Source organism: Thunnus thynnus, chromosome 13 (genome assembly GCF_963924715.1).
Source record: "Thunnus thynnus chromosome 13, fThuThy2.1, whole genome shotgun sequence".
In the NCBI taxonomy this organism is placed as follows: Eukaryota; Metazoa; Chordata; class Actinopteri; order Scombriformes; family Scombridae; genus Thunnus; species Thunnus thynnus.
The window spans coordinates 16,946,773-16,972,786 of NC_089529.1; the positions used below are offsets into that span (position 1 = coordinate 16,946,773).

The 26,014-nt window shown below is 38.3% G+C and overlaps 2 protein-coding genes and 1 non-coding gene across 3 annotated transcripts; 1 reads left to right on the top strand and 2 right to left on the bottom strand.

Moving 5' to 3' along the window:
- Positions 1-749: 749 nt before the first annotated feature.
- Positions 750-11,960, bottom strand: slc13a2 (solute carrier family 13 member 2). The gene is made up of 12 exons (XM_067608365.1): positions 11,636-11,960; positions 9,090-9,218; positions 7,882-8,018; positions 6,961-7,217; positions 6,708-6,885; positions 6,483-6,605; positions 5,582-5,791; positions 4,659-4,759; positions 4,363-4,478; positions 3,233-3,394; positions 2,999-3,136; positions 750-1,975 (listed from the first exon to the last, which is right to left on the bottom strand). The coding sequence occupies exons 1-12, from the start codon at positions 11,735-11,737 to the stop codon at positions 1,850-1,852; spliced, it is 1,779 nt and encodes a 592-aa protein (XP_067464466.1). The 5' UTR covers positions 11,738-11,960; the 3' UTR covers positions 750-1,849.
- A 4,804-nt stretch (positions 11,961-16,764) lies between these two features.
- vtnb (vitronectin b) lies at positions 16,765-22,157 on the top strand. The gene is made up of 8 exons (XM_067608367.1): positions 16,765-16,962; positions 17,941-18,057; positions 18,186-18,407; positions 19,051-19,190; positions 19,411-19,567; positions 20,976-21,134; positions 21,275-21,622; positions 21,790-22,157. Exons 1-8 carry the CDS (start codon positions 16,899-16,901, stop codon positions 21,924-21,926), a joined length of 1,344 nt encoding a protein of 447 aa, XP_067464468.1. The 5' UTR covers positions 16,765-16,898; the 3' UTR covers positions 21,927-22,157.
- A 3,720-nt stretch (positions 22,158-25,877) lies between these two features.
- On the bottom strand, positions 25,878-25,951 carry trnat-agu (transfer RNA threonine (anticodon AGU)). Its single transcript has one exon. It is a non-coding gene; the product is annotated as a tRNA-Thr (tRNA).
- Between the last annotated feature and the right edge of the window lie 63 nt (positions 25,952-26,014).

Here is a 26,014-nt window from a genome sequence, read left to right on the forward strand (position 1 = left end):
CTTATCTGAGTTATCCTTCAACCAACCTTCACATCTGAACACAGTGTACAAATATTAGTAACACCTTCCTATTAGTGAGATTTGTGCACTTTTGCATTTCTCTCACGTGTTTTCCTGAATGTGTAAAGACGTATTTCAATGTCATCTGAACTTTGTGTACATGTTCGCCTTAATTACAGGAGTGAGTATGTTAAATGGATAGTTTGACATTTTGGAAAATATGCTTTCTCAGCAATTTATTTTTATGATGAGAAGATTGATGCCACTCTGTCTGTACATATCTATCCATTCAATGTGACGGTGCTATCAGCAGCCAGTTAGCTTAGCTTGGTGTAAAGACTTGAAAAAGATGGAAACAGTTGTCCAAAGTTAGAGAATACACCTACCAGCACCGCTAAAGTTCACTAATTAACATGTTATATGAGGAGGGGACCCAAAAATACCTGGAATTGTTCAAAAACTGTCATTATAAATCTTTCTAATCTCCTTCAAAGTACTCTCCTTGAGACGTGATACACTTCTCCAAGCGTTTCTCCCATTCCTTGAAATATTTCCTGTAGTCATCTTCCTCCCTTTCAGTCCCAATTTTAGTTTCACTGATCTGTAGATATACACTAACTAGTGGTAAATTCACCATTCACGCATTTTTGGGTCTCCCCTCTCTTACCTCGTTTGTTAAAAACTGACTATTTCTTGGGCAAGTGCAGCGATTTCCTGAAGTCCGATCATCACCGTGAGCGGAGACTCCAGGAAGTCACTGTACGGATTTTTTTTTTTTTGTACGGATTAAAGACAGCTTTAGAGGAGCTGATAGGTGGATTTTGCTAACTGTTTCCAGTTTTATGGTTGTAGCTTATTTAGTGTACTTCAATTCAGCGTTCTCATCTAACTCACAAAAATAAAGCAAATAAGCACATTTCTCAAAATGTTGAACTATTCCTTTAATAGCTTTGACTTCTATTCCTCTGGGGAGCGTCTAGAAATGTCAAGATAAAGATATGTAAACTCAATGCTTGTTTACGGTAAAAACTGTGACAAAAACACTGATAAGAAATCAAATATGCAACAAAAAACAAAACACTTAAAGTCCAAAAAAAGGACCAAAGTAATAAGTTAAATTAACTGATACAATTAATTCAATTTCAGCTAATGTCTACAAAAACAACTTCAGTAATTAATATAATCACATCATTTTAAACAATCAGCATTCAAACACACAGCGTACTGCAACTTCACATTATTTGTGATGGATAAATACATTAACAAGATGACATCACATGCAGTGAACGTTCATGAGGAAATGACCTCTGTTTTTTCTTTTTAAAAGCATCATTTCTCTCCTGTTCCGTCACTGGAACGACACGAGGAAGTACTGAACGCTAACGGTGGACAGTCTGTCTGATAACAGCTGACAGTCTGACAGCGCTTCAAGTTTCTCTCAGTTTTGGTTATAAATCCATCACAGTTTTTATATATCGTTCATAGTAATGCAGGTTTGATTATAATTAAAACATTGATTTAGAGTACCGAGAGTGTAACTGTTTGAGTGGTACTGAAGAAGATGAGTACACTTCACAGTTGTGGTAATCTTTGGTTCACCACTGCTGAGTGCAATGTATCCAAACGGCACATTATTCAGGATCAGGTTCATCTTTAAATATGTTTTTTACCACGTTTACTGCAGCCTACCATTCATTTCCTTCCCTTCTTCTCCTTCTACAACAATATAATCAAAGCTTCTGCTCTGCTCTCAAAATTCAAACTCTCTTCCTTCCTTTAAATACAGATTCTCTGTCATTCGCTCTCTCAGTCTCTTTGTCTATTTCTCTCTGTCCTCCATCACTCACGGTTACTCTTGTGTAACGTTGGCCCACTGAGGGAAGGTGCCCATGTCAAACATGGCATATCCCCAGGTGTTGATGCCTAAATTAATGGTCAGAATCCCAATGAGGTTCAGTATGAAGCCGGCTTTTACCTGCAGGAACAGACAGTCACAATCAGTTCAGTGTACAGTGTGAGGAAAGGTCAAAACCACAAATTAATTAGTATAAAAGTACAGATTAGTAATGTGATTTATTGATCCGCATCCAGAAATTCTCTTTTCAATTGCTCCAACCTTCCTCCTTTGTTAAATAACATATAGGCAGAAAATGCTTTAAACACAGGAGATTAAATCAGGGCCTGTATTCATTAAACTGCTACATATGATGTTTTTACTCACAAATTAAGAATCAAATTTCTCATGACTTAAAAATACTCTTGAATTTAAGAGGTCTCTTAATCACATCCCAGATAACTGCAGTAAACAGACGTAAGTCACAGGCCTTCGGAGATGATTTATAGTGATTTTGCAAAATATAATTGGTCATGATGGATAAGACATTAACTGAGGTGATATGTATCACTCAGGATAGATGCTATATGAACATTTGATAGCATGTTGCACCATTTTTTTTCTTTTTGTTATTTTTTATATTCATCTAGGGTGCTAAATTCTCCAGGTTGTGTTTTTTTTTGTTTCTATTTCAGCCAATTTCCTATTATTTCATCCCTATTTATATACTGGAGGATGAATCCTCGTCTCTGAGCATACATGTTATTAATCATGTAATCACTTAGAGGAGAGGTTCAAGTGTGCCTCAAAACAACAGTCAGGTGCCCAAATGAACAATGAAAGAGGTTTTCCTCGCTGTAATCATTCCTCTTGTTCATACTGGCTATTAAAAGATCCCCTTCAAATGTGCTTTCAGTGTAAGTGATGGGGGCCAAAGTCCACAGTGTGTCCACACAATCATTTTGTGCAAAAATGCATTTAAGGTATATCTATATCTGAAGCTTATATGAGGCTTCAGCAGTCTGAGTTAGTCATATTAAGTGGATATCTGCCACATTTACAGTCTATTTAGCATCAAATTCCTTCACTGTGTTTGTGTTGATGTATGGTAACAAAAAGAGGGACTTATATATACTACTGTGTATGTGTTTGTGTGAATCTCACCATGTCGAGGACTTTGAGTTTTCCAAAAGAGAAGGCGATGGCGTTGGGTGGTGTGGCCACAGGCAGCATGAAGGCCAGAGAGGCGGCGAGGGTGCAGGGCATCATCACATACAGCGGGTGTATCTTAATAGCTACGGCCTATAAGAAAAACAACGACACAACACAGTTTAAAAACACGGAGAAGCTGTGCGTTAACACCCTGTGTGTCCATGTAGGCATTTGAGTTGTTCGTACCATTGAGGCCAGTATGGGCAGGAACAGGGTGGTGGTGGCTGTGTTGCTTGAGCACTCAGTGAAAGTCGCCACCAGCAGGGAGAGCAGCATTGAGATGGCAAAGGGGGGGATGCTCTGCAGAGGCGCCAAACTCTCCCCCAGCCATTTAGACAGACCCGAGTTCTGTAAACAAATGTTTCAAGCAGAAATGTTTATTCATTATGAAACATTTTGCTCAGCTGCTGTGTTTCTGCACTGAGATCACCTGTTAATAAAACAGTGTGGGTTACATTTGATCTTAGATTTACTGTTTGGGCCTTAAATTACTTTAGTGCTCTTCTTTTTACACATAAAGATCTGTTTATCCATCATGACCAGTAAGCTACTACTCAACCGAGGAATGCAGTTGTATAATATCATCATTCTTCATATCATTTAATCTGTCTCTCACAAAATCTCCAGCAATAAAAAGTAATTTATTCTAAAGAAATAAAAACAAATCTACATCCTCGGTTCCCAGAGCCAGAAGTGGTGTCTTCAAATTGTTTATTTTGTCTCATCAACAGACCAAAACCCCCCAAAACACTCAGTTTACAAAGATACGAGACAGAGAAATGCAGCTTTCTCTTCACTTCTCACATCTGCAATGATTAGACAATTAATTGATGAAGTAATTTTGATAATTGAAAAATCATTTTAGTCATTTTTTTAAGGAAAAATACAAAACATTTGCTGGTTGCAACTTCTCAAATGTGATGATTTGATGCTTTTATGTGTCATACATGACAGTAAAGTGAATATATTTTGGTTTTGGACTGTTTATCTGACAAAATACATTTGAAGACATCACCCTGGACTCTAGGAAATTAGAACATTTTTCACTATTTTTGGGCATTTTATAGACAAATTGATTAATCGGTTAATCAAGAAAACTGTCAGCAGATTACTTAATAATGAAAATAACTGTTAGTTTGTTAGATTGCCCTACAATCAGCTAAATATTTACTTGATGAATAACCTAAATCAGTTATGTAATTTTTCATTCAAAACTGCCGATCAACTAGTTGATTAATCGACTAATCGTTTCAGCACCATATAAAAGGGAACATGAGGCTTTAAAGGGAGAAAACAAAGTGTTGATGTGTGTTTACCTCGCTGCCGGCAGCCAGAGCGAAGCCTCCACCCAGCAGCAGGATGATGTGCCAGGGCATTCGCTCGTGAACCACCTGCCAGTTCAGCAGAGTAGGGGGAGCCTTCACCGTCTTACCTGTGAGACCCACATGAAGTTTGAACATGAAGGAGTAATTAGTTTGAGAGAGCAGTGTCATATCCACTGGGTAATCATCCCCCAGTGCTCCAGTGAGATGAAATTTAGGTCACAGGAACATCATTAAAGAATTGTATTAAAGTGTATTAGATGTTTTTTTTCTCAGTAAATGTGATTCACCTTCATCGTCGCAGCCGTATCCTCCGCAACTGGGCAGCCGGGAGGGGATGACGAAGAAGAGCATCGACATCAAGATAGCTACAGTTCCATCTGACACAAACCTGAGGGACACAAGCCGACATTATAAGATTAAAAAATTATTACTGTCTTTTCAATATATTACTGTCACAGTGCAAATGTGTGAAAACCATTTGATGGGAGGACCAGAGTTTAAAAGACTTTCTGCACACTTTGATAGAAAACAAGAGGACAAAACGGAAAAGAGAGATGGAAGGTGAACGAGTCAAAGAATAAAAGAGAGGGGGAAGAAAAAAGTGAGGACTATAAAGGATAAGGCTGCCAATATTCTATATTTTTCTTATTATCAACAAATCCCATGAAAAGACCAAAACCAACAACGTGTTAGTCCATCAATTCTTTCTGACTTTTCTGTCTGTGGCACTAAACTCCCTCTGAAGATGTAAGTCATTAAAAACTGATCTCAAACATATGCTTAAACTGTTTTTTAAGTGCAATATTTTCATAAAACAGCTGGATACTGTTTTTAGTGTTTGTAAGTGTTACTCAAACAGGAGCAAATGGTGTGTTTGTTGAGGATCATTTTCAGCAGAGGATTTGGTGCTCTTGTGAATATTTACCACAGCAGAATAGTGTAGAGTATGTGCGATCAACTCAAAATAAACTACAGTGCCATTATAATGTTTGGATGTTTATTTTGAACATGTAATAAATAGAAAAACAATAAAAAAGGAAAGGAATAAGCAGGCTCTGGCTACACAAACAATACTTGTTAGTTGGATCAAATCATTGTGAGTTTTGGTCTTTTTATGGGATTTATTGACAATAAGAAAAATATAGAAAATCACCAGACTTATCCTTTAATCCCCCCTCAAAAAAAAAGGAAGAGAACATAAGAGACTCACGGTCCATCCATATTGAACAGCACTGTTGCCCAGCCGTCTATGAAGCCTGGCTCCCTGGTGAACCACAGGACCACCAGCAGGGTGAAGATGGTGAGCACTGCCCCCTCAGCAAACTTCATGCGGCCCAGCTTCTTGTACTCCTCCTTCATCACCGTGTATGCCTCCTTATCTCTGTCGCTTTTCATGCCGCAGCCAAATGTCTCCTTCAGGCTGACAAGAGAAGTACAAAGGGCAAAGATGCTTAAGATCAGTCAACAAATCAAGGATTTATTAAGGTGGACTAAGTTCAATGAACTGGTTAAACTGTAAGGTTTAAACCAGGGATTTACTGCATTTTTTCATAGTGGTGTTTCCTCTGTGGAAAATGGACTAAATCAAATCAATCAATCACAGTTGATATATTGAATCAATTATATGATATTGAATCATGCATAGTTGCAGGTGTTTTTAGGTACAATGGAGGTGAAAGTTGTTTGGTTTATGGTGCTTAAAGCATCACAAAATTACTTTTTTCTTTTTAAAAAAAATTCTGAAAACAAGAAGGAACAAAACTACTATACTTTCAGTGCTTCAGACTATGAGGTCGACCCACCGGTTGTACACCAGACGTACAAAGATAAAGGTTTTTATCAAACAACCGACCATTTCTATTACTTAACTACTACTTCTCAGGGACACCTTTCATATAAACTCAAGTGTAACAGTCAGGAAGTCAGCAATGATTACTCAGGATACTCCACAGACCTCACTATGACTGCACTTTTCTGTCTCATGAATCTAAAAATATATTTGCAGGGCCAAATACCACATGGTGTAAGTGGTAAAGTAAGTGAATCTTTTAACGTGATGCTTTATATGTGAAAAAAATTGTCATTGCTCACAGGAGCAGAAGTTGTCTTACTTGAAGCCGAGGAACATGAACTGAAGCCAGAGCCAGGAGAACACCAGCATGAACACCATGTTGGGAAAAGCAAAGCCGAACCAGCTGGCAAAGTTGATCACATCAGGATTATCAGGAAAGATCCTTTACAAAAGAGAGAAAAGAGGAGGAAAATGGATAATAAGCTGTTAGATATCCAGAATAACATTCTCCTGTGTGTGTGTTGAGTTATCATTAATGCCTTACTCGTCGATTTGACCCTTGAGGATGAGGTTAGGGGTCGTGCCGGTGAGCGTGGCCGTGCCTCCGATGCTGGCAGAGTAACACACACTCAGACTCATCCCTTTAGTCAGGCGTACATACTTCTCATCCATCGCTTTCCTCTTCGCCTCCCGCAGTGACTCTGAACCCCACACATTTTCATCTGGAGCACATATGTCAAAGTTACTGAAAAGGTTAAACTCTAAAAGACCATATAAAACTTTTTTTTTTTACTTACACACTTTGTCCTCCTGCTGAGCTTTAGTGTCTGGCTGTTTCTCATCTGTCTTGTCCTCCTTAGTTTGTTTGATGTCCAGCTCAAACCCGGGGTTATCCGCGGCTGCAGCCTGGAAATCTCTCTCGTCCGCCCGGGATTCTGTGGCTTTCAGTTGCTCCAGCACGGCCTGGGCGATGGGCAACATCATGGCCGTGGTGGCCGTGTTGCTGATCCACATGGACAGCAAGGACGAGACGATCATGAAGCCCATCATCAACCTGTATTAGAAGGTGGTGAATATGAGGATGGTGTTGAAAAGGATTGAAGGATGTAAACAGCTGTAGAGGTGATCAGATCTTAGTATTTATAACATGTGGGTTCATCATTGGAAGACAGTTTTTGACAGATATCATCCTTTAACAAACTTTAAACGTGTCAAAATTAAATGTGTAAATCTGTAATTTAGCAATGCAAAGAAAAGTCAATTAACCCGTCTTTCAGTCCAAAACTTGTATTGTATCGATATTATTGTCTTGTTTCAATATACTGAAACTCCTCTCAAAAACTGCCAAACTGAAGTTGATGAATAATTGAATAATTTCATCCACAAGTTAAATCATTTCACTCAGTATCTACTTATTTTGTTATTTTTGTCACAGGAAATGTGAGTCTAAATCACTCAAAAGTTGCCAACAGTGTAAATTCATTAAATATTTCCATCCTGACGAGATACAAAGACACTTTTATATGAGAAGTGTGGAAGCAAGTGAAAAAGCCTTCTAGCCAGTCTTGGCATTTTTACTGTTAATAAATCTACTACTGTGATTTTTAATTTAATTGAGGCTTTAAAGATTCTTGTAGGCACAGTTTGACCTTGCTGTCTATTCAGTCTGCTGTAGTGTGTACAAAGGTGAGCCGTTAACACAATGAAGGATTTCTTACAGGGATGGACGAACACCGACCAGTAGCAAAACTCTGAGAGCGATACGCTTATGTAGGTCCCACTGCTCCACTGCAATGGCCACCAACAGGCCGCCCATGAACAGCATGTTTGAGTCTTTCAGATACTCAATACTAACCTGAAACAGATCACACAGATACAAATGTCAGCCGAAGAATTAAAGAATGCGCAAAACAAAACAAAGTTTTTTATTACTAAAGCAACACGTGAACATAATGTCCCATAGAGGTCATGTTTAATATGATTTGTTTTATGAGCTATAAAAATAAAACACTGGGATCAGCAGATCTGTCTGTAAAGCTACAAGATGTCTTTGAAAGGTCTGACTGACGATAAGATTAACACTTTCAGCGGGCGATCCTTTAGCACATCTCTTAGTCTAACTCATCCTGATTTCTGACCTCCTATGGAAGGACCAAGCAAAGACGAGGTTGTTCAAGTGTGTCTTAAAACAGACAGTCAGGAGCCCAAATGAACATTGAAATACGTTTTGCTTGCTGTAATCATCCCTCCTGTTCATACTGACCATCGGAAGATCTGCTCCAAGTACATGTGATAGAGGAAAAAATCCACAGTCCTTGTTTTGAGAAAAATGTATCTTAAAGTTTATCTTAAGCTTATATGAGGCTTCAGCTGTCTGAGTTAGTCAAATAAAGTGGATATTTTCCACAGTTACAGTCTTTTTTTGTGTCTTGGCAGACAGTGTTTTCCTGTTCAGCTGCAGTGGACAGATAACAACAAAAAGAGGGATTTTGGCACTAAAATGACAGTAACTTTGAAACATATCTACTTAATTTGGATTTTGTCCCACATCATCTACATTAAAAGTGCATAATGAGGGGATCTCTTAATAGCCAGTATGAACAGGAATGATAATAGCAAGAAAAACATGTGTCAATGTGTCATTTTGGGCACCTGACTGTTGTTTTAGGACAGACTTGAAAAATTGTGAAGCTATCCTTTAACTGTTTGGTACTTCCAAATGGAGCCGTGTGTGTCTGCACTTGGCATTGAGGACAACTCAAAATATCTTGTGAATAGATCAAAATGGGGGCACAGTAATAGAGGAAGAACAGGGACAAAGACTTTCTTCTACCTGAATACAGTAATAATCATGTAGACCGAAAAAGCATTTCCTGAAAGGAAAGTACAGGTACATCTAATGTGTAAAAGTACATATTGACCGTACCGCTCCAGCCTGCATGATGCCCATCATAGGGAAGAGGACAACCGGCAGCAGGGCGGTCACAGCTAGAGGCATACACTCTGTACACCAGTACAGAGCCATGAGGATGATCGCATAACCGCATCGTGCCTCCTGTAAACACACATACACACACACAGCATAAATACTCTGAGATATAAAAATATACTTGTTTGATACAGATGTTTGATCTGCTTTGTGAAACAGACAGAGACACACAGAAGCAGAGGCAAACACACATTTACAGTAAAGACAACATTTCAGCTCTCAAATCCTTCATCTTATCATGGGCTTCCCTTTAAACGGCAATAAGACTTTACACATGCAGATAGCAGTAACCCTTGATCATAAAACAAACAATTTGTCGTGGTCGTGTCCCACCAGATAACTCTTTATGGGTGGTCAGTAAAAATCTGTTTAAACTACCCGACGCAAAACTTTCCACTGTCACACAGACGAGACCCCGCTCAACTCGGCAGTCTATGCACTTTGACTCAGAGTTTCTGCTTTGTTGCACTTAAACTTTTAAAATATTACAATAAATGAAAATAAAGGAGAAACTAAATGTGTAAAACATGTTAATTATTTAAATAATTCATAAATCTACATTCACTCTGCAACAGGATAATGTATGTGCACTTTACTTACTACCAGTACCACTTTATTTAGTTTACTACTATATTATACTATTACATACAGTTTTAACAACATCAAAAACATTATATTTTCATGAAATAGGCATTTTGACTTATTCTCTTTTAGTTTTTGTGTTGTTTTTTTTTTACAATTAATCATCAGTTATTTGAACAATTATTTCAATATTTTGGAAATATGTTTAATCACTTTCTTGAAGAGAGTTAGATGAGAGGATTGACATTACTCTCATCTAGGAAAGAGCTAGCTTAGCATAGCATAAAGACTGGTAGCATTGGTAAATAGCTAGCCATACACAGTAGAAACAGTTTGGTTAAAGAGCAAAACTGCTAGCCTCATATTAACGTCACATGAGAGTCATCTAATTGTCAGCAATCTGCCCAACACAGAATATGAACTACACTGTGGGACTGGCCAAAGGAACCAACAGGAGGCAGCAGCAGTGATTATGTGTCTTTAGTAGAACAATAAGTGTCTGTGGTGACACATGTGGGTTGAAATGTGGTTTAAGTTCAACTGTACATTGTGCACCAACACCTGACCTCACAAAATACACTGATTTTAAATAGAGTAAATCGATATGCTGATGATCCAGTTGCAGCTGTCACTGTATACACACGCTCGGTAACACTGGTTGGGGTCGTAGGGGTTACTGACTGACTGTTTCCAGTGATCATGATAGGAATTTGGCCTTGGGCTCACATTTTATCTCTCTTTTGTACTAAGTGGTTTACATTGGAGACTTCCTGTGTGATAAGTGCAGCAGATATTCAGTAGCCACACACGAGCTACATAATAAATAGTGCACTTTGGTCTGTGTAAGGTAATATTAGACTCTGATATGAATGCATGTTTTCAATATTCCCTTTGTCAGCTTGAAAGGTAATGTTATTCTTTAAAAACTGACCACATTTTACATGAGACCCACCTCAACTCAAATATAATTCTATATTTCAGCAAATGGCCATCGATGTGAAAAACAGCTTGATTTCCTCTTCATTTTGTGGTATTAAATGTTACAGTTTTGGATTTGAAGCCATCTTTCAAATAATTGTAAAGCGATACATTTTTGTTGGTTTACTGAAAAAGGAGAAACCACAACACAATTTGTGCAGTTTATGGATACTTTTCATTTAGCTAAGCTTGTTTCAGGGTCATGCATTGTGCATATTGGCTCACTGGCATTGCTTACTGTGACACCTATATGGAACGGAGCCTTTATTAATGTGATAAGTTACATCTGTGCCTTTTCTTCTATAACAAGTCAGAATTTCTGCAGCAAAAGTTCATCCAGGTGACCCTGCATTGAATCCATTGGTGGGGGCTTTTAAAAATCTGCCTCTGGTGGTTTTAAAGTCTAGTCTGCAAGTAGAATAAATAAGGAGACACATCATCAAATGCTCTCTCTCCAACTGAGCTAAAGACACATATGCAGTAACGTTTCTTGAACTTTTAGAGACAGATTACTAGTTTGGACCTATAAAACCTAAACCTCTCTGAATTCCTGTTTTTTAAGTTTGATCATCTATTTATTTGTAACAATAACTGTTTAGACGGAAAGTTGGCAGATTGTACTTAAAGGTTATCATATCATCAGGATAAATATTTTGACGACCGCTCCATACTGCTGAAACATGCATGTTAACTTGTGCACTTCATCAGGGGTAATAAACTAGACAGTATTAGTCAGTTGTTTTCCATGATGTTCTTATCTGACATGACGAAGGACAGACGCAGGGCACAAACGGGGACAAAAGTCACTGCATCCAAAGTGAGTCTCCTGTTTTAGACTCTTTTGATGTTCTTCCAATCAACACAAACAGATTAAAACAGTCTCGTTAATTCAAATATGACTTCAATGCACAAATTCAACTCACTGGTGTAGGGCTCATCAGCGGCAGGGGAAGAAGTGCGAGCGGAGTGACAACGATGATTAAGTAGTTCCTGTGGTACCACAGCCATCTCAACCAGCTACCCATGATTCTTTCAACAAATCTGACAGGCAAACCAGAACCAAAACACTGTCCAAAAGTCTCCCAGGTGACTCAAAGCAGGCAGAGAAATAGCAACAGGTAGAAAAGACAGGTAGAAGTTCAGCTTCACACCAAGGTCAGGTGAGCTAACGATGGTAGAGCACAGGTGAAGTTGTTCTCACAGAGAACCAGAGAAGTAATGGGACTAATAAACTGCAATTTAGTCTTATATCTCTGGCAGTATATCAAACATTAACTCGACACCAAAGAGATCACAATCCTTAACAGAGAGGGAGATGAAGCTATTAGGTAAGAGAGGAAGGTAACAGTAAAGGTAGAGAGAGGGGGAGGGATTGACACATGAGGAGAGAGATAGCCAAACAATAGACAGGTTTATCATCTAAAGGAGCTCTGTCAGATTTAACCAAAGGTCAGGTGCTGTGCATGCGCCAGCTGAGCTGAAAGGAGGGAATAGGCGGCCACTCAAGGTCTGCTTCAAGGTCTACAAAAGCTGGATTTTTTTGTATGCAGGTTTAGTTACAACCTGGAGTCAGGGGACTCTTAGACATTTTAGAAAATATGCTTATTTTCTTTATAATCAGAGGAAAATAAACAATAGCAATGAAGCAATAAAACGCACCCAGTCATTACACTCAAGGGTCTACAATCTTACTTAGTCCTGTACGACCAGCGGCTTATGATGGCTAAAATGTTAGCAAACTATTTTGCTGTGTAACTGACATTACTGAATCAGTTCCCTGATTTTATGACTACAGTTACGCTACAGTTTTAGCGTTTACTACAATCCCATAATTGCCAGTTGTGGCCACAATGGCCGACTTCAAAGGAATAGTTTGATATTTTAGGAAATACTTGATGGATTTTTGGCAGTGAAGAAGAGCAGTTTTAAAGCTCAAAATGGGCGGCTCTGGCCATCACCATCCTGGCAGTGCCTGACTCCACCTAACTCCTGGCTCATCCAAAATGGGCAGAGAGGTGGAGCTGAGGTGGGCCGAATGAAGCCTGGTTGCTGAAACAAGCCGCCTAGCGTCTGGCGACCTTTTCACTCAAAGCGGCCACGTCCTTAATTATGCATAACTTTACAGCTTAATAACATTTAAATGAGTGAGTTATAAAAAAAATTCAACCTCTGTACAGTTGTCATGAACGAAGAAATTAGCCATAGAGACCAAAACCGTTTTTTGTACCAGGCTGTAAATATGTTTTGTATTTCTGCTGTAAAGTTGGGCATTTTAACATGGGGGCCTATGGGGATTGACCTCCTTTTGAAGCTTCAAGTGGCCATTCGAGGAACTGCAGTTTTTGGCACTTCCGCACTGGCTTCATTTTTCAGCACCGGAGGTTGCAGCTTGGATACAGCCAGCAGCCAGTTAGCATAGCTTAGCATAAAGAATGGAAACGGTCCCAAGCTCAAAAATACACCCACTAGTAATTCTCAAGCTCGCTAATTAACACGTTATATTTCTTTTGTTTAAAACTGAAGTTGTGTTTTTATGGATGGTCATGACTATTTCTTGGCCAGCCGCAGTGACTTCCTGAAGTCCTAGCTTAGCATAAAGACTGGAAACAAGAGGTTTTGTCCATTTGCCTGCCAGCACCTTTACACTTCATACAAAAACCAAAGTGTAAAAATTACCCTCTGCCATATTACTGTGGGTTATGTGCCAGACTACTTCTTGAGTGTGACTAGTAACTTCCTGGAGTCTCCACTGGTTGCAATAGTTTAAAGCCAGTCCAGCACATAACCCCCAGTAAAATGGTTAATTGATGTTTTTAAGTTTTGGCTTTTATACAGATTAAACAAAGATATAGCATTTAGAGGTGGGATTTTGTCAAGTACAGTTTTTATGCTAAGCTAGGCTAGGCTGCTGGCTGTAGCATTAATTCAACAAACAGCCAATGAGTGTGGTATCAATTTTCTTGTCTCACTCACGGCCAGAGAGACAAGAGTGTTTCCCAAATTGTTAAACTATTGCTGGAAGACTAGAAGCAGAAAACATGTCAGATAATTATATTTTTTACATGTTTTATCATTTTTGCTAAAGTATCTCAAAGTCACCTGGGTTTTTTGTAAAGCTGCAAAAGTGTGTCAATTAAATAATTGAACTATAAATGTCTTTTTTCAAATGTTTCCTATTTTCCTTACAGCTACAACATGAAAATATGGCAGCTTTGGAGGGCAACTTTGACATCATAGCGAGACAAGCTCCTTACAGTCTGTGTATTCAGCTAAGTTAAGAACAACTTTGACCGATTTCCATACTGAATTTATGAGATATTGAGCTCCGAAGTTTCTAGCATCCTTTGTCTTAAATGGAGATGAATTGTTGAATCATTGTTTTCAGAAATTACTGAAATGACTCAAATATCAGCGCCTACACATGTGATTTAAGAGTAAGAATAAACATGCAAACCAATAAGGAACAACATGCAAATAACGATCAACTATTCTTAATCTATTCTCAGTAAATATATTATTGCATTTTATGATCTTACATAACACAAGTAAATCATTTTAGTACACTGTTCTTTCATAACTTATTCTTTAACTTGATATGTGAGATAAGCCAATGAACAGCTTCAATTAAGTCATAAAACACTTATCACAGAAAGCATGTTTATGTGTGTGTGATTCTCTCTGCTGTTAAAGCAAGTTTCATTCATAAAAAGCTCTTTTATCTGAACACAGATAGTTATTTCTGTAGCTCAATGAAGATTTTTTTAATTTACTCAACATTCATTGTTAAATGCTATTGGTAAGATGAGGGAAGGCCCATTATTGATGTAACTACCACACAGAGATAACCAAGCTCTTCACTGCAGACTGAATACTTAACTGATTTTTTTAATGCTCACATTGAAGACTGAGACTGAGCTGCAGATGTGCAGATTTTACGACTGACTGTGATACAATGAACCGTCTGTAACGTGAAGCTCAAAGGTTTGGTGTTCATTGTGTTCTGAAAGCCGGGCCAAGTATTTGTCAAAAGTTGGGCAGCGTTTTTATTGACTGGATTAACTGTTGACATAAAAAGGGAGAGGTAATTTTAAAAATTGTGAAATGTATAAAAGTGGTATATAAAACCATAGCAGAGCAAAGTCCATCTATGGAAGGAAGATGCACATAAAATCTTTGTTTTTAAAGAGCTCACTTGCAGAACTCTAAAATCACACAGATGATTTGTTCAGTTGTAATAATTTGTTTTTCATTTAGGTTGCAATCCGCTACTTTTCAAATAAAGTGCAGTTAAGCGTTCATTCATCAATAACAGAGAGATTTTCCAGCCACACTCTGTCAGTGATTCATCACACTCAATCACACATATTGATGTAATAACCAAATATTAACTTAGAGCATTATGGATTTCAGCTTTTAGGGTGGGTTGTATTGACTAAAATTAACTTTAAAACAAAGAAAGCTGGTTTACTTAATTACAGTTTATTTAAAATTTAGCAACACAGCTCAGTTTCAATTTAGACATACTGTAGTTTTATCATTTTAAATCCAATAAACACCAGGGAGCAGAACTCGTGCACACCTGTAGATCGATAGGCTGACTAAAAGACTAAAAAACAAAGTGTCAAACTGTCTTCTTCACTTGCAATTAAAAAAGATTTATTGGGAACACAGACCAATACACAGACCTTCATCAGGTTCTTTTACAAGACAAAAGGAGGGACCATCTTAAATAGGTCGATTGACCCACATGAATCCAATAAACACTAATTTACCTGAATCTTAGTTTAACTTCATGCTTGATAATTGTAATCAGTATAAACTCCAGGAGGTTGTTTTCTGCTGCAGGCCTTTCAAATAAGTCTCACATCAGGTCCAAACCAGCAGGTCTAAATTGTTGCTGCTAAAGCTCAAAATAAAGAAGCCTGAGTGATAATATAATAATCAGAGTGATAATCTAACAGCCTCGACTTTGTGGATTACACAACTCATCACTCATCAGACATTTCTTTTCTTTTCTGTGTTTGTTCTTCTAATCAAACCTATAAAATATTCTAAATATTAATTGACTGCACACTATTAGAGATATGGCAGCAAGCCAAAGTACTAACGCTCCGCAGTAACTGATACACTGAGAGCAAAAGTCCATAATCTGTCCTCACAAGGTTAATGGACAGTTTTCACTGCACTTCAACTACAGGGTGTAGAGGTGAGCTAAAAACACCAATGTTCTCTGTGAGAGAGACATTTTGTTTCTATAAAGAGACACAGAGATCTTTCAGTGTTTAAAAGATGTCTGTGTGTGTCATATGGCGGACTGATGAGGAAGTAATAATGTTACTTTAATTTGTCCACATTGAATTTCACAGCTTTCCGCCTGGTGGTGATGTGCTGCTTTCAGCCTCAAGTGTCTCTCCGTGAATCCAATCATCAACTTCTGAAATACAATCTCATGTTGCTCATAATCCAAATAATCCACTCCACAGACATTAAAGATATTCTACATTTTGCTGCTGTTGTTTTTAATATGCCACTCTATTTATCAGGGCTAAATTTGGAAGGAGGCATCATGTTTGCTTTAGGGTTGTTTTTTTACACCAAAGATCAATATAGGAAAAAACGACTGTCCTGGTTACACAATGTCTGACCTCACATAGTCGCTCCCTCTGTCCCCCACACACTACACCACAAGTCTAACTTGCATATGTTTCTATTACAGCATATTACACAATAGCACATTTTTGCAGTTTCTGGTCTATGTGTAAATATTACATTTCAGCCAAATTCCCATTGCAAAACATTCATTTTAAGAGGCCATCAATGTAAATAATAATTTATTCCCAATTACCTGCCTTGAAATTTAAAAAATGAAGCCGATATTGAGTGTTAAATTTGGGGAATCACTGGTTAAATTCTTGCCTGAAAGAGCCAGAAAGATCATGTTCATGATGGGGTGATGTTTCTGGGGCAGAGATCACAGTTTAATGATTATCACAGCCGAGCGTTGACCAATCAGGAAAGCAGACATCCCAGGTCAACAGCTTCTGAAAACTATCTATTGATCATCTGTACACAACGCTTCACCCAAAGTCGGCCACTCAGCTCAAACTCAAGACAAAACAGGCAGAGAAGTGCACGGTTCTGTCTTTAGATTGTGGTGTAAAAGTCGGATATTTTCTGTGAGTCGACATGAAGCCAGCAGTGGTTCTGCTGGGCTTCATCCTGCTGCTGGACGTTATCTTTGCTGCAGAGGGTAAGTCTTCCAGATTGTCTTTAACTGATATTTTGTGCTAAATTTTTCCACAGCTCAAGAAATATTATGCAAGCACATTGAATCCAAATGTAGTCAATCAATATTAAAAGAAAAAAACAGTACCAGTTTTTCCTCTAGAGACATAGAGTCATAATAACATCACAGTTAGGGTTGCAAATAACAATTATTTTCATCATCGATTGATCTGATGATTCTCTCGATTTTGTCTATAAACTGTTAAAACATTTTTGAAAACATGGCATTCACATCTTCTTAGAGCCCGCAGTGATGTCTTCAGTTTGTTTGTTGTGTCCGACCAACAGTCCAAAACCTAAAAACGTTTAATCTACAGTCACATATGACAAAGAGCAGCAAGTAAAAAAGCAGCAAAGCAGCAAATCATCACATTTGAGAAGATGGGACCAGAGAATATTTGGCATTTTTGCCAGAAAAATGACTATTAATCGAAACTATAATAAAAATATAAAACTATAATTGAAATTGTTACCAACTAATTTTCTGTCAATCAACTAATCGATTCATCGACTAATCATTGCAGCTCTAATCACAGTGCAATGGCATATAAAATGACTCATTAATATATTAGTAAAATACTGTAAAATATGCCAATAATACTATATAAGTACTGTAAAATATTATTAAAGACAGTATTTGTCATGTATTTCCCATTTATCTAAAAATAAGAAAACTATTATGAGTATTAAATACTGTAATGACTAATATTTATTTACTGTCTTCAACATGTTTAAAGTGTTTGTATTTTTCAATAACTCAGTATATGTGGTGTATGTTAATGGGTTTTTTTGCAAGTCTTGACAAGCAGCTGCATAAACTGCAGCATCACAAAGAAGAAGACACACACACACACACACAAACATTTATGCAAAGTCTGACCATGTCTGCATGATATCAGTGCATCTTGTTTCACACTGATAAAATCAAACTGCTTCTCCACAGAGTCCTGTGTGGGTCGCTGTGGCGCCTTCGAACCGCAGAGGAAATGTCAGTGTGACTCCATGTGTGTTTACTACGGGAGCTGCTGTGGGGACTTTGACACCATCTGCCCTAAAAAAAGTCAGTGTGATAAATATTAACATTTCACCGAATAAAATATTTGAATTCACTGTTATTTTCTTCTTTTGGTTTACTCAAAGATCAGAAACATCTTCATGTGATCAAACTGTCTTCTGTTCTGCCTTCAGCTGCTCGTGGTGACACCTTCGAGGAAGCCCAAGTATCAACACAGGCACCGACAACTTATGAACCGACTTACAACACAATTGCAGTAACCACCACAGCCCCCCCTCCACCCACCACCATACATGGTCCCACACCACCTGTAGACCGTGACGCAGCACCCTGCAGCGGTCGGCCTTTTGATGCTTTCCTGCAGCTGAAGAATGGATCAGTCTATGCATTCAGAGGTAAATCTGGACATTCAACAAGTGCCATCTGACAAATGTCAAAATCTTTTAAAAAAAAAAAAGCCAAATTATCAGGTTTTGGATTTTGGATTGTTATTTATCTTTTTGAGTGTATCTAATGTGTTTGGAAATGGTTTCATGGGCCCAATATTTTGGTGAAATATTGGATTATTTGAACATTTATTGAAATGAAACTGTGTGAGAAGTTTAGAGGGAAAAATCACTATTTGGTGGAGCTGTTGACAACTCATAGACATCTGAAACGTGATCCCGACTACACACTGCTTTTTGTAAGACGTCAAAAGCCAAAAAGGTTGGAAACCACTGGTTTCATCTTGGCCTTGGTTAAAAGATTGTTATATTATCCATTGTGTCAAATCTTCATCTGAAAAGTAACTAAAGCTGTCAAATAAATGTAGTGGAGTATAAAGTACAATATTTCTAAATGTAGTGGAGTGGAAGTATAAAGTAGCATAACATGGAGATATTCAAGTCAAGTTCAAGTACCTCAAAATTATTCTTAAGTACAGTACTTCCTACTAAATGTAACTGGTTTCTTTCCACCACTGGATACTGATTCACTTTGTCATTATGGGAGATAACATTGATGTTGTAACAGTCATCGCCTGCTTTTTCCTTCCAGGCCAATATTTTTTTGAGCTGGATGACAAAGCCGTACTTCCTGGTTACCCCAAACTCATTGAGGATGTGTGGGGAATCTCTGGCCCCATCGACGCTGCATTCACACGCATCAACTGCCAGGGAAAAGCCTACATCTTTAAGGTTGTCATTTCTATCTCCCTTAAGTCTGGGAACAGTGAGTGTTTTTATCAAGCTGTAGAGATGTGGAGATTCAGTGTATTCTGACTACCTTAACACTACATGGGAGGAGTAATCCAAATCCAAAACTTGTCATTTTTATTGGTTAATGAAATGACTGAATCAGGATCAATAATTACATCAAACCTCACTGCTTTGGGTTTTTGGGGTTACTCTCTTTTAGGGGAACAAGTACTGGAGGTTTGAGGGCGATGTCTTGGATGAGAACTATCCGCGGGACATTTCAGTCGGCTTTGATGGCATACCAGACGACATTACTGCTGCATTTGCTGTACCAGCACCAAGCCACCTGGGCAAAGAGAAAGTTTACTTTTTTAAAGGTATTTTTGTTGTGATGTGTAATATTTTTCACTATTTAAAAGGACCTTCTGCACAGTGCAGACTGTGATGAGTTTTGATCATGTTACTGAGAAGAAATAAGCAACTAAAGTCCAAGAATGAATGAATGCAGCACTGTAAAGCAGCGTTTTCTAACCGTGTTTGGATCATGACCCTTTAAAATGAAATAACTTGCACATGTGTATCAATTACAGGCAGTTTAACCAAAGACGGTTGTTTCATTCTCGGATTGTTTTATTTGAATAGTTTAAACTCTTCTTGTTTTCTCATTAATCATCTCACGGCCGCTCAGATTTGTTCAGTGATTCCTTGGAGGGTCTCGACTCCAAGGTTGGAAACCCTCTGCTCTAGAGTGGCATTTCCTTAACTCATCATTCAGCATTTCATACTGAGAAAAGTGAAGCCAAAGAACTATATGAGGATACATATAGTTTTTTGACATGGAGCATGAATAAAAACAAATTTTAACAAGGAGTAGTCAGAAAAACCTGGTGGGCAAAACTGTTTTTTATAAAAATCTGATGAAAATAAATGGTTTAAGTTTTTATCTCTATAGACCTTTTTCATAGCAGCCCTTTTGACCCAATAAATGATAGGTTCACTTGTCACAGTTGGAAAAGCACAGGTGTCACTAATAATATTAATGATGGCTCTGTTCTCCTCAAGTGTCCCAGTAAACTACTATGGCGGTCATGTGGTGTTGGAATAAACAGAAAAATTAGTTCCCGACTGAGAAAATTCACATGAACGACCCCTCAAGTCGGAACAACAACTCAGAAAGTTGTCGAAAATTTTGGTACACGACTTACCAAAGTTGACGTCATATACGCAGAAACATGGCCAACACAAGTAAATGTTTGGTTGATGGCAAGAAACGTTTTACTAATTTACGTATTGCATATCAGTGTTTTTCTCACATGTAATTTGTAATATGGTATTAGGTTGTGACAGTTAGTGTCTGTCCATGTAGACCTATATCAGTTAGACAAGTTATTCATTAGCATTAACCCTGATAACAAGTCAGGTAAAGCAACGTTTTAGTGTTTTTAGGGACTATACTGGTGCAGCAACAAGTCTGGGACAAACTACAACACATTGTCTTTGTAGTGTCCATGTTGTTTCCACATTATGACTTAAAAGCTCAAGAACACACCGAAGTCGGAAGAACGACTTCCCAACTCAGGAAAAGGGACCATCCGAGGAGTACATGAATGCAGCATTAGACAGTGTGACAGTGAGCCAACACGCACAACACCAGCACCCTAAAACTGATGCAGCTAAATGAAACTGATCCATCATTAGTTTCATTTTCTTCTGTGGTTTTCGTGCTTTTTGATGTCAAAATGTTCAACAAAAAAAAAAAGCTGATATGTTTGTGTCTTATTTCAGGGAACAATTATTACCAGTATGAGTTCAAGCACCAGCCTTCCCATGAGGAATGTGTCCGCATGAGCAGATCCTCACCGTCTGTGCTGTTCACACGATACACAGACCTCTTCTGTGATCAGACATGGGAGGATTTCTTCACAGAACTCTTTGGAGACTCCTGTAAGGCTCAGCTGTGTTTGTGTGTGTTCACTTGTGTGCCTCTCTAATCACTTATTTCTTTTTTTTCACACAATCTGCATGAGAAGCACTGACACACAGTTAATGAGTCTCTTATTCTACTTCTTTCCTTCCTCATTCAGACAGCAGTGACCACACAGGTGCTCGTTTGACCAGCAGGGACTGGGTGGGCATCAGGCCCCCTGTAGATGCGGCCATGGTGGGACGAGTCTACATCAGTCCCAAGCCCACGCAACCAACTCCTCTGCAATCGAAGAGTCGGAGAATTCAGAGGCGAAAGAGGCCCAGCAAGAAGCGTGGACAGAAGGGAAGGAACAAACGCTTTTTGTTGTTTGATTTGTGGGGTTATGATGATTGGATTGACTACGGTGACTACGGTGACTACAGCGACTACAGCGACTTGACTGTCGAGACCACCACACCGGATTACAAGAGAACTCCTGTTCAAAATGTGTACTTTTTCAAGAGAGGTATGAATACACTGAGTTATTCGTTATCTTTAAGTCAGACTCACGTTATGAAACAAAACAAAAAACTGAACCTAAATTAAAATTACAAGAATGAAGACGATTCTGTTTAAGCTTCCTCCTTTAACACCTTTTTGGTTTGTCTGTTTCTTTTCTTTTTATGGCGGCAGATAAATACTACAAAGTGGATTTGCAGACGAAACGCGTGGACTCTGCCAAACCTGCTTACCCACGATCCATTGCGAAGTACTGGCTTGGCTGCGAGCATGAAGAGACACCTGATGCATCACAAGCAGAGAAAAGATAGACAACCTCTGTGAGTCGGCGGTTCTGAGTAAACGCAGATAAATTTTGCTCACCTCTTTATGACGAGTCTTTAAGTAATTAGAATATGAACTTATAATACAACTAGTTCCTGGTGTTTTTGTTGTTAAAGCATTCAACACATGATTAATACCAAGCATGTCTTCTGTATATTTAGGTTATTAGGCTGAAATTCCGCATGATTTAATAATAATAAACTTGACATTTCAGTTTCGTCAGTGTCTCATTCCTCTAATATTTTACTTATCCAAATGGTACAGGCCTCACACACACTCCATACCTAACAGATTAATCCTAGTCTTAATCATCACATCACAACACAAACCTCAACCTCCCCCAACCTTAACCTAAACTAAATCCTGACGCTAACTATAAACATCTTGTATCAGCAACTGAAAGTGAAGACAGCACGTCCTCACAAAAATGTTCTTATTTCAGCATCTAAAGTTCAAATTTGTTCTCACAAATGTTGCTGATAGACAAGTCAGTGTTGTCACACAAAACTGCACATGTACACAATTGCTTCTGAGCATTTTGGTCCATGTATTCATGTGCATCCCTTCAAGAACAGAAGACTATTGCACTGAAAAACGTCCTCTGAAACTTGTATCATTCATAGAATAATTTCAAATGCATAAAACCACACTAGCATGCTATAGATGACAGTGTCAGTCAGTCACTGAATAGTTAGTCTGTCCAATACTTTGGTCCAGTTTGAAATGTCAGGTTTGACAATGATTTGATGGATTTTTGTAAAATTTTGCCAACATGCTTAGACATGGTAACGTTAACATGCTAAGGCTAGCATTCTAACATGCTAAACGTTGCATGGAAAACTTAAGTATTCCCATTTAAAGGTTGTTAAAGGACCAGTGTGTAAGATTTAGCAGAACAGACTTGGCAGAAATGAAATATAATACTCATAAGTATGTTTTAATTGGTGTATAATCACCCGAAAATAAGAATTGTTGTGTTTCCGTTACCTTAAAATGAGCCCTTTATATCTATATAGTGAGCAGGTCCTCTTCCAGGCTGTTTCTACATTAGCCCAGAACGGACAAACCAAACACTGACTCTAGAGAAAGCCTTTAGCATCTTTCATGAGTTTCAAGACTATCGGAGGTTCTTCTACACGCTTGGAAGAGGAGAGGGAGGGATGGTCAGTTGGTTGCAATCTGCTACTTCACCACTAGATGCCACTAAATTCTACACACTGGTCCTTTAAACACATGCTGATACTTACATGCAAACAACTGGGTTTAAATTGGTGCAAAAAGTTGAGTCTAAATACAGCTTAGACTGTAGAGAAAAAAACTTAGGCTGATATGTCTGACAACACTGAGCCTGACAAGTTAAAAGGTCCTACACAGCGTCAACCTTAATTTAGGTCAGATTGTGGCCTTTATTCTGGCACTGCCTTGATCTTTATCATCTTTTTCATGGAGCCCAAGCAGAGTAGGGATGTCTGGCACAACTTCACCATCTTCAAAGGTGCATGAAGAAGGAAAGAAGTCTGAAGGGGTCAGGGCTCCAGCAGCACTTTCTGTGTAGTGTGTTGTACTCAGACCCTGATGAAGGTCACAAAGAGAAACATGTTGGTCTCATGATAAAGTTGCTCTCAAGACTACAAGTACTGCTGGATTCTTTACCCCTTTTTCATGTGGCTGTAGATCATTCAGTTTCTTTATCTGTTTATCAACTTTGAGATAGTTGTGTGTTAAGCATTTCTGCAATCAAAAGTCTTCAAGTTTGAGTAAAATTCAGGCTGAATTCTTACTGGCAATATTATCGACTCATACAGCTCAGTTAGTAGATGAGCCTGAATTACTTAATTATTGGTCTTTAGGAGGGAGACTGGAGATCAGCTTGAAGAGAGGGAAAGGAAAACTATGCTGATACAGTATGGATATGCTGAGAATGAACACAAGGTAAACAGCACATGAAGATGAGAAGCAAAGTCATTAAAATGTGTGATTAGGACAGCAAGAATAACAGAAATTAATGAAGAAAAGGAAATGAGTATATTTCTTTTGAGGAATAAATGAGAATTTCTGTTAAATATTCTAAACATCATCCTTGAGTAGACCCTGTTATCGCTTCAGTCTGTTCTCTGGGAGGGGTGCACCCCCTGCTGGACAAAAGTTGCTATTCAAACTGGCCTGCTCCACACATCTACAGCAAATAAAAGCACCATGTGTATATCATTTTATTACTGTGTTCTGTTTGCACTCATGCAAAAGTAACATACAAGCTATGATCTTTTAAGTGGGTGAAGCTTTTAATTGTGTAGCACATAAAACCTGCCATGATATACTCAGTTATAGGACATTTTGACCTTCAGATATCTTTCTCTTTGGACCCAGTGGGAACATATCCACGATAAACTAATTTTGCCATAAACACCAAAGTTTAGGCTTAATGATACTTTCCTTTGTTTAGTTCTGTTTCATTTTGCATGTCTTAAGTTGCTTGTCACTTTGCTGTGTTTTGTTTTGATTCCATATGAGTTGTTTGTTTTGACATTTTAAGCTTTTAGTTTTTTTCTCACCAGCAGTGGTGGAAGAAGTATGCAGATCCTTTACTTAAGTAAAAGTACCAATACAGCAATGTAAAAATACTCCATTATAGGTAAATGCATGAAAAATCCTACTTAAGTAAAAGTACATAAGTATTAGCAGTAAAATGTACTTGAAGTATTGCAGTAAAAGTAGTGGTTTGGTTCCTCTGACTGATATATTATTATATATGACATCATTAGATTATTAATACTGAAGAATCAGTGTGTAAGCAGCATGTTACTGTTGTAGCCGCTGGAGTTGGAGCTAGTTTCAACTACTTTATATACAGTTAGCTGGTTTAGTCCAGTGCTTCCCAACCTAGGGGTGCGGCCCCTCCAAAGGGTCACTAGATAAGTCTCAGAGGTCGTGAGATGATTAATGGCAGAGGAAAGGAGAAAAAACAAAGTTCTGATACACAAATCTGTTTTCAGTTTTTGGACTTTTTCTCTAATCTTTGATTTTTGGTGAAATACTGGATCATTTGAACATTTATTGAAATGAAACCATTTGGTGGAGCTGTCGACAACTCACAGACATCTGAAATGTGACCCCGACCACACACTGCTTTTTGTAAGACGTCAAAAAACAAAAAGGTTGGAAACAACTGGTTTCATCTTTAACAACGTGTTGTATTTTAAAAGCTTGTTATATTGTACATTGTGTCAAATCTTCATCTGAAAAGTAACTAAAGCTGTCAAATAAATTCTGTGGAGTAGAAAGTACGATGTTTCCCTCTGAAATGTAGTGGAGTAGAAGTATAAAGTAGCATCACATCGAAATACTCAGGTATACGTACACAGACCTCAAAATTGGACTCAAGTAGCCTACAGTACTTGAGTAAATGTACTTACTTCCCACCACTGCTCAGAAGTGTTGCTTTTTTATCTTTAAATTCATTTCATTGAGTCTCACCGTTTAGCGAACACACCTGTCTCATAAATACTTGCTCAGCAGATGAACATTTTGCTACTGCTTCATTGTTGTTGCCTAGCACTGTCGAAAACCAGCTGTGATTGGACGATCCACGTTCGAAATCGAATGTAAAATGTCGAAAAAAGAACGACACGTCATCAGCTGCCTGTGAGTGTCATGGCAACCACTTTTACTTTCTTAACCGTGTAAAAACGTAACATCTTAACGTTACCGCGTTTCACTATTATTATCCTACATCTGTACGACTATAACCAGCGTAACTGTCGCTATATAAAACGCTGTGTATCTGTAGCGAAATCGCTTGTCCAGTGTAACGAATATTTTCCGTAATGGCAGCAGTTTAACGTCACCACATTTAAATATTACAAGTTATAGGTGTTAAAATCTACTCATATGTGTCCATGTAGTGCGGTAACCAGTTATACATTGAACTAGCAAGAAAAAGGCACCGCTGGGATTCGAACCCAGGATCTCCTGTTTACTAGACAGGCGCTTTAACCAACTAAGCCACGGCGCCACGTGACGACAAATGGGGCAGCAGACTATATGAATGAATACAGCACAACATTAGCGTATACAA

Excerpts from the sequence above, each read along its gene's own strand:
- slc13a2 (XM_067608365.1), bottom strand. The coding sequence starts at position 11,737 with ATGGGTAGCTGGTTGAGATGGCTGTGGTACCACAGGAACTACTTAATC. Across the intron at positions 9,219-11,635 it reads CGCTGATGAGCCCTACACCA|GAGGCACGATGCGGTTATGC; the intron begins GTGAGTTGAATT and ends GTGTGTTTACAG. Across the intron at positions 3,395-4,362 it reads CTCTGGCTGCCGGCAGCGAG|AACTCGGGTCTGTCTAAATG; the intron begins GTAAACACACAT and ends ATTTGTTTACAG.
- vtnb (XM_067608367.1), top strand. The coding sequence starts at position 16,899 with ATGAAGCCAGCAGTGGTTCTGCTGGGCTTCATCCTGCTGCTGGACGTT. Across the intron at positions 19,191-19,410 it reads GAAAAGCCTACATCTTTAAG|GGGAACAAGTACTGGAGGTT; the intron begins GTTGTCATTTCT and ends ACTCTCTTTTAG. Across the intron at positions 21,623-21,789 it reads TGTGTACTTTTTCAAGAGAG|ATAAATACTACAAAGTGGAT; the intron begins GTATGAATACAC and ends TTATGGCGGCAG.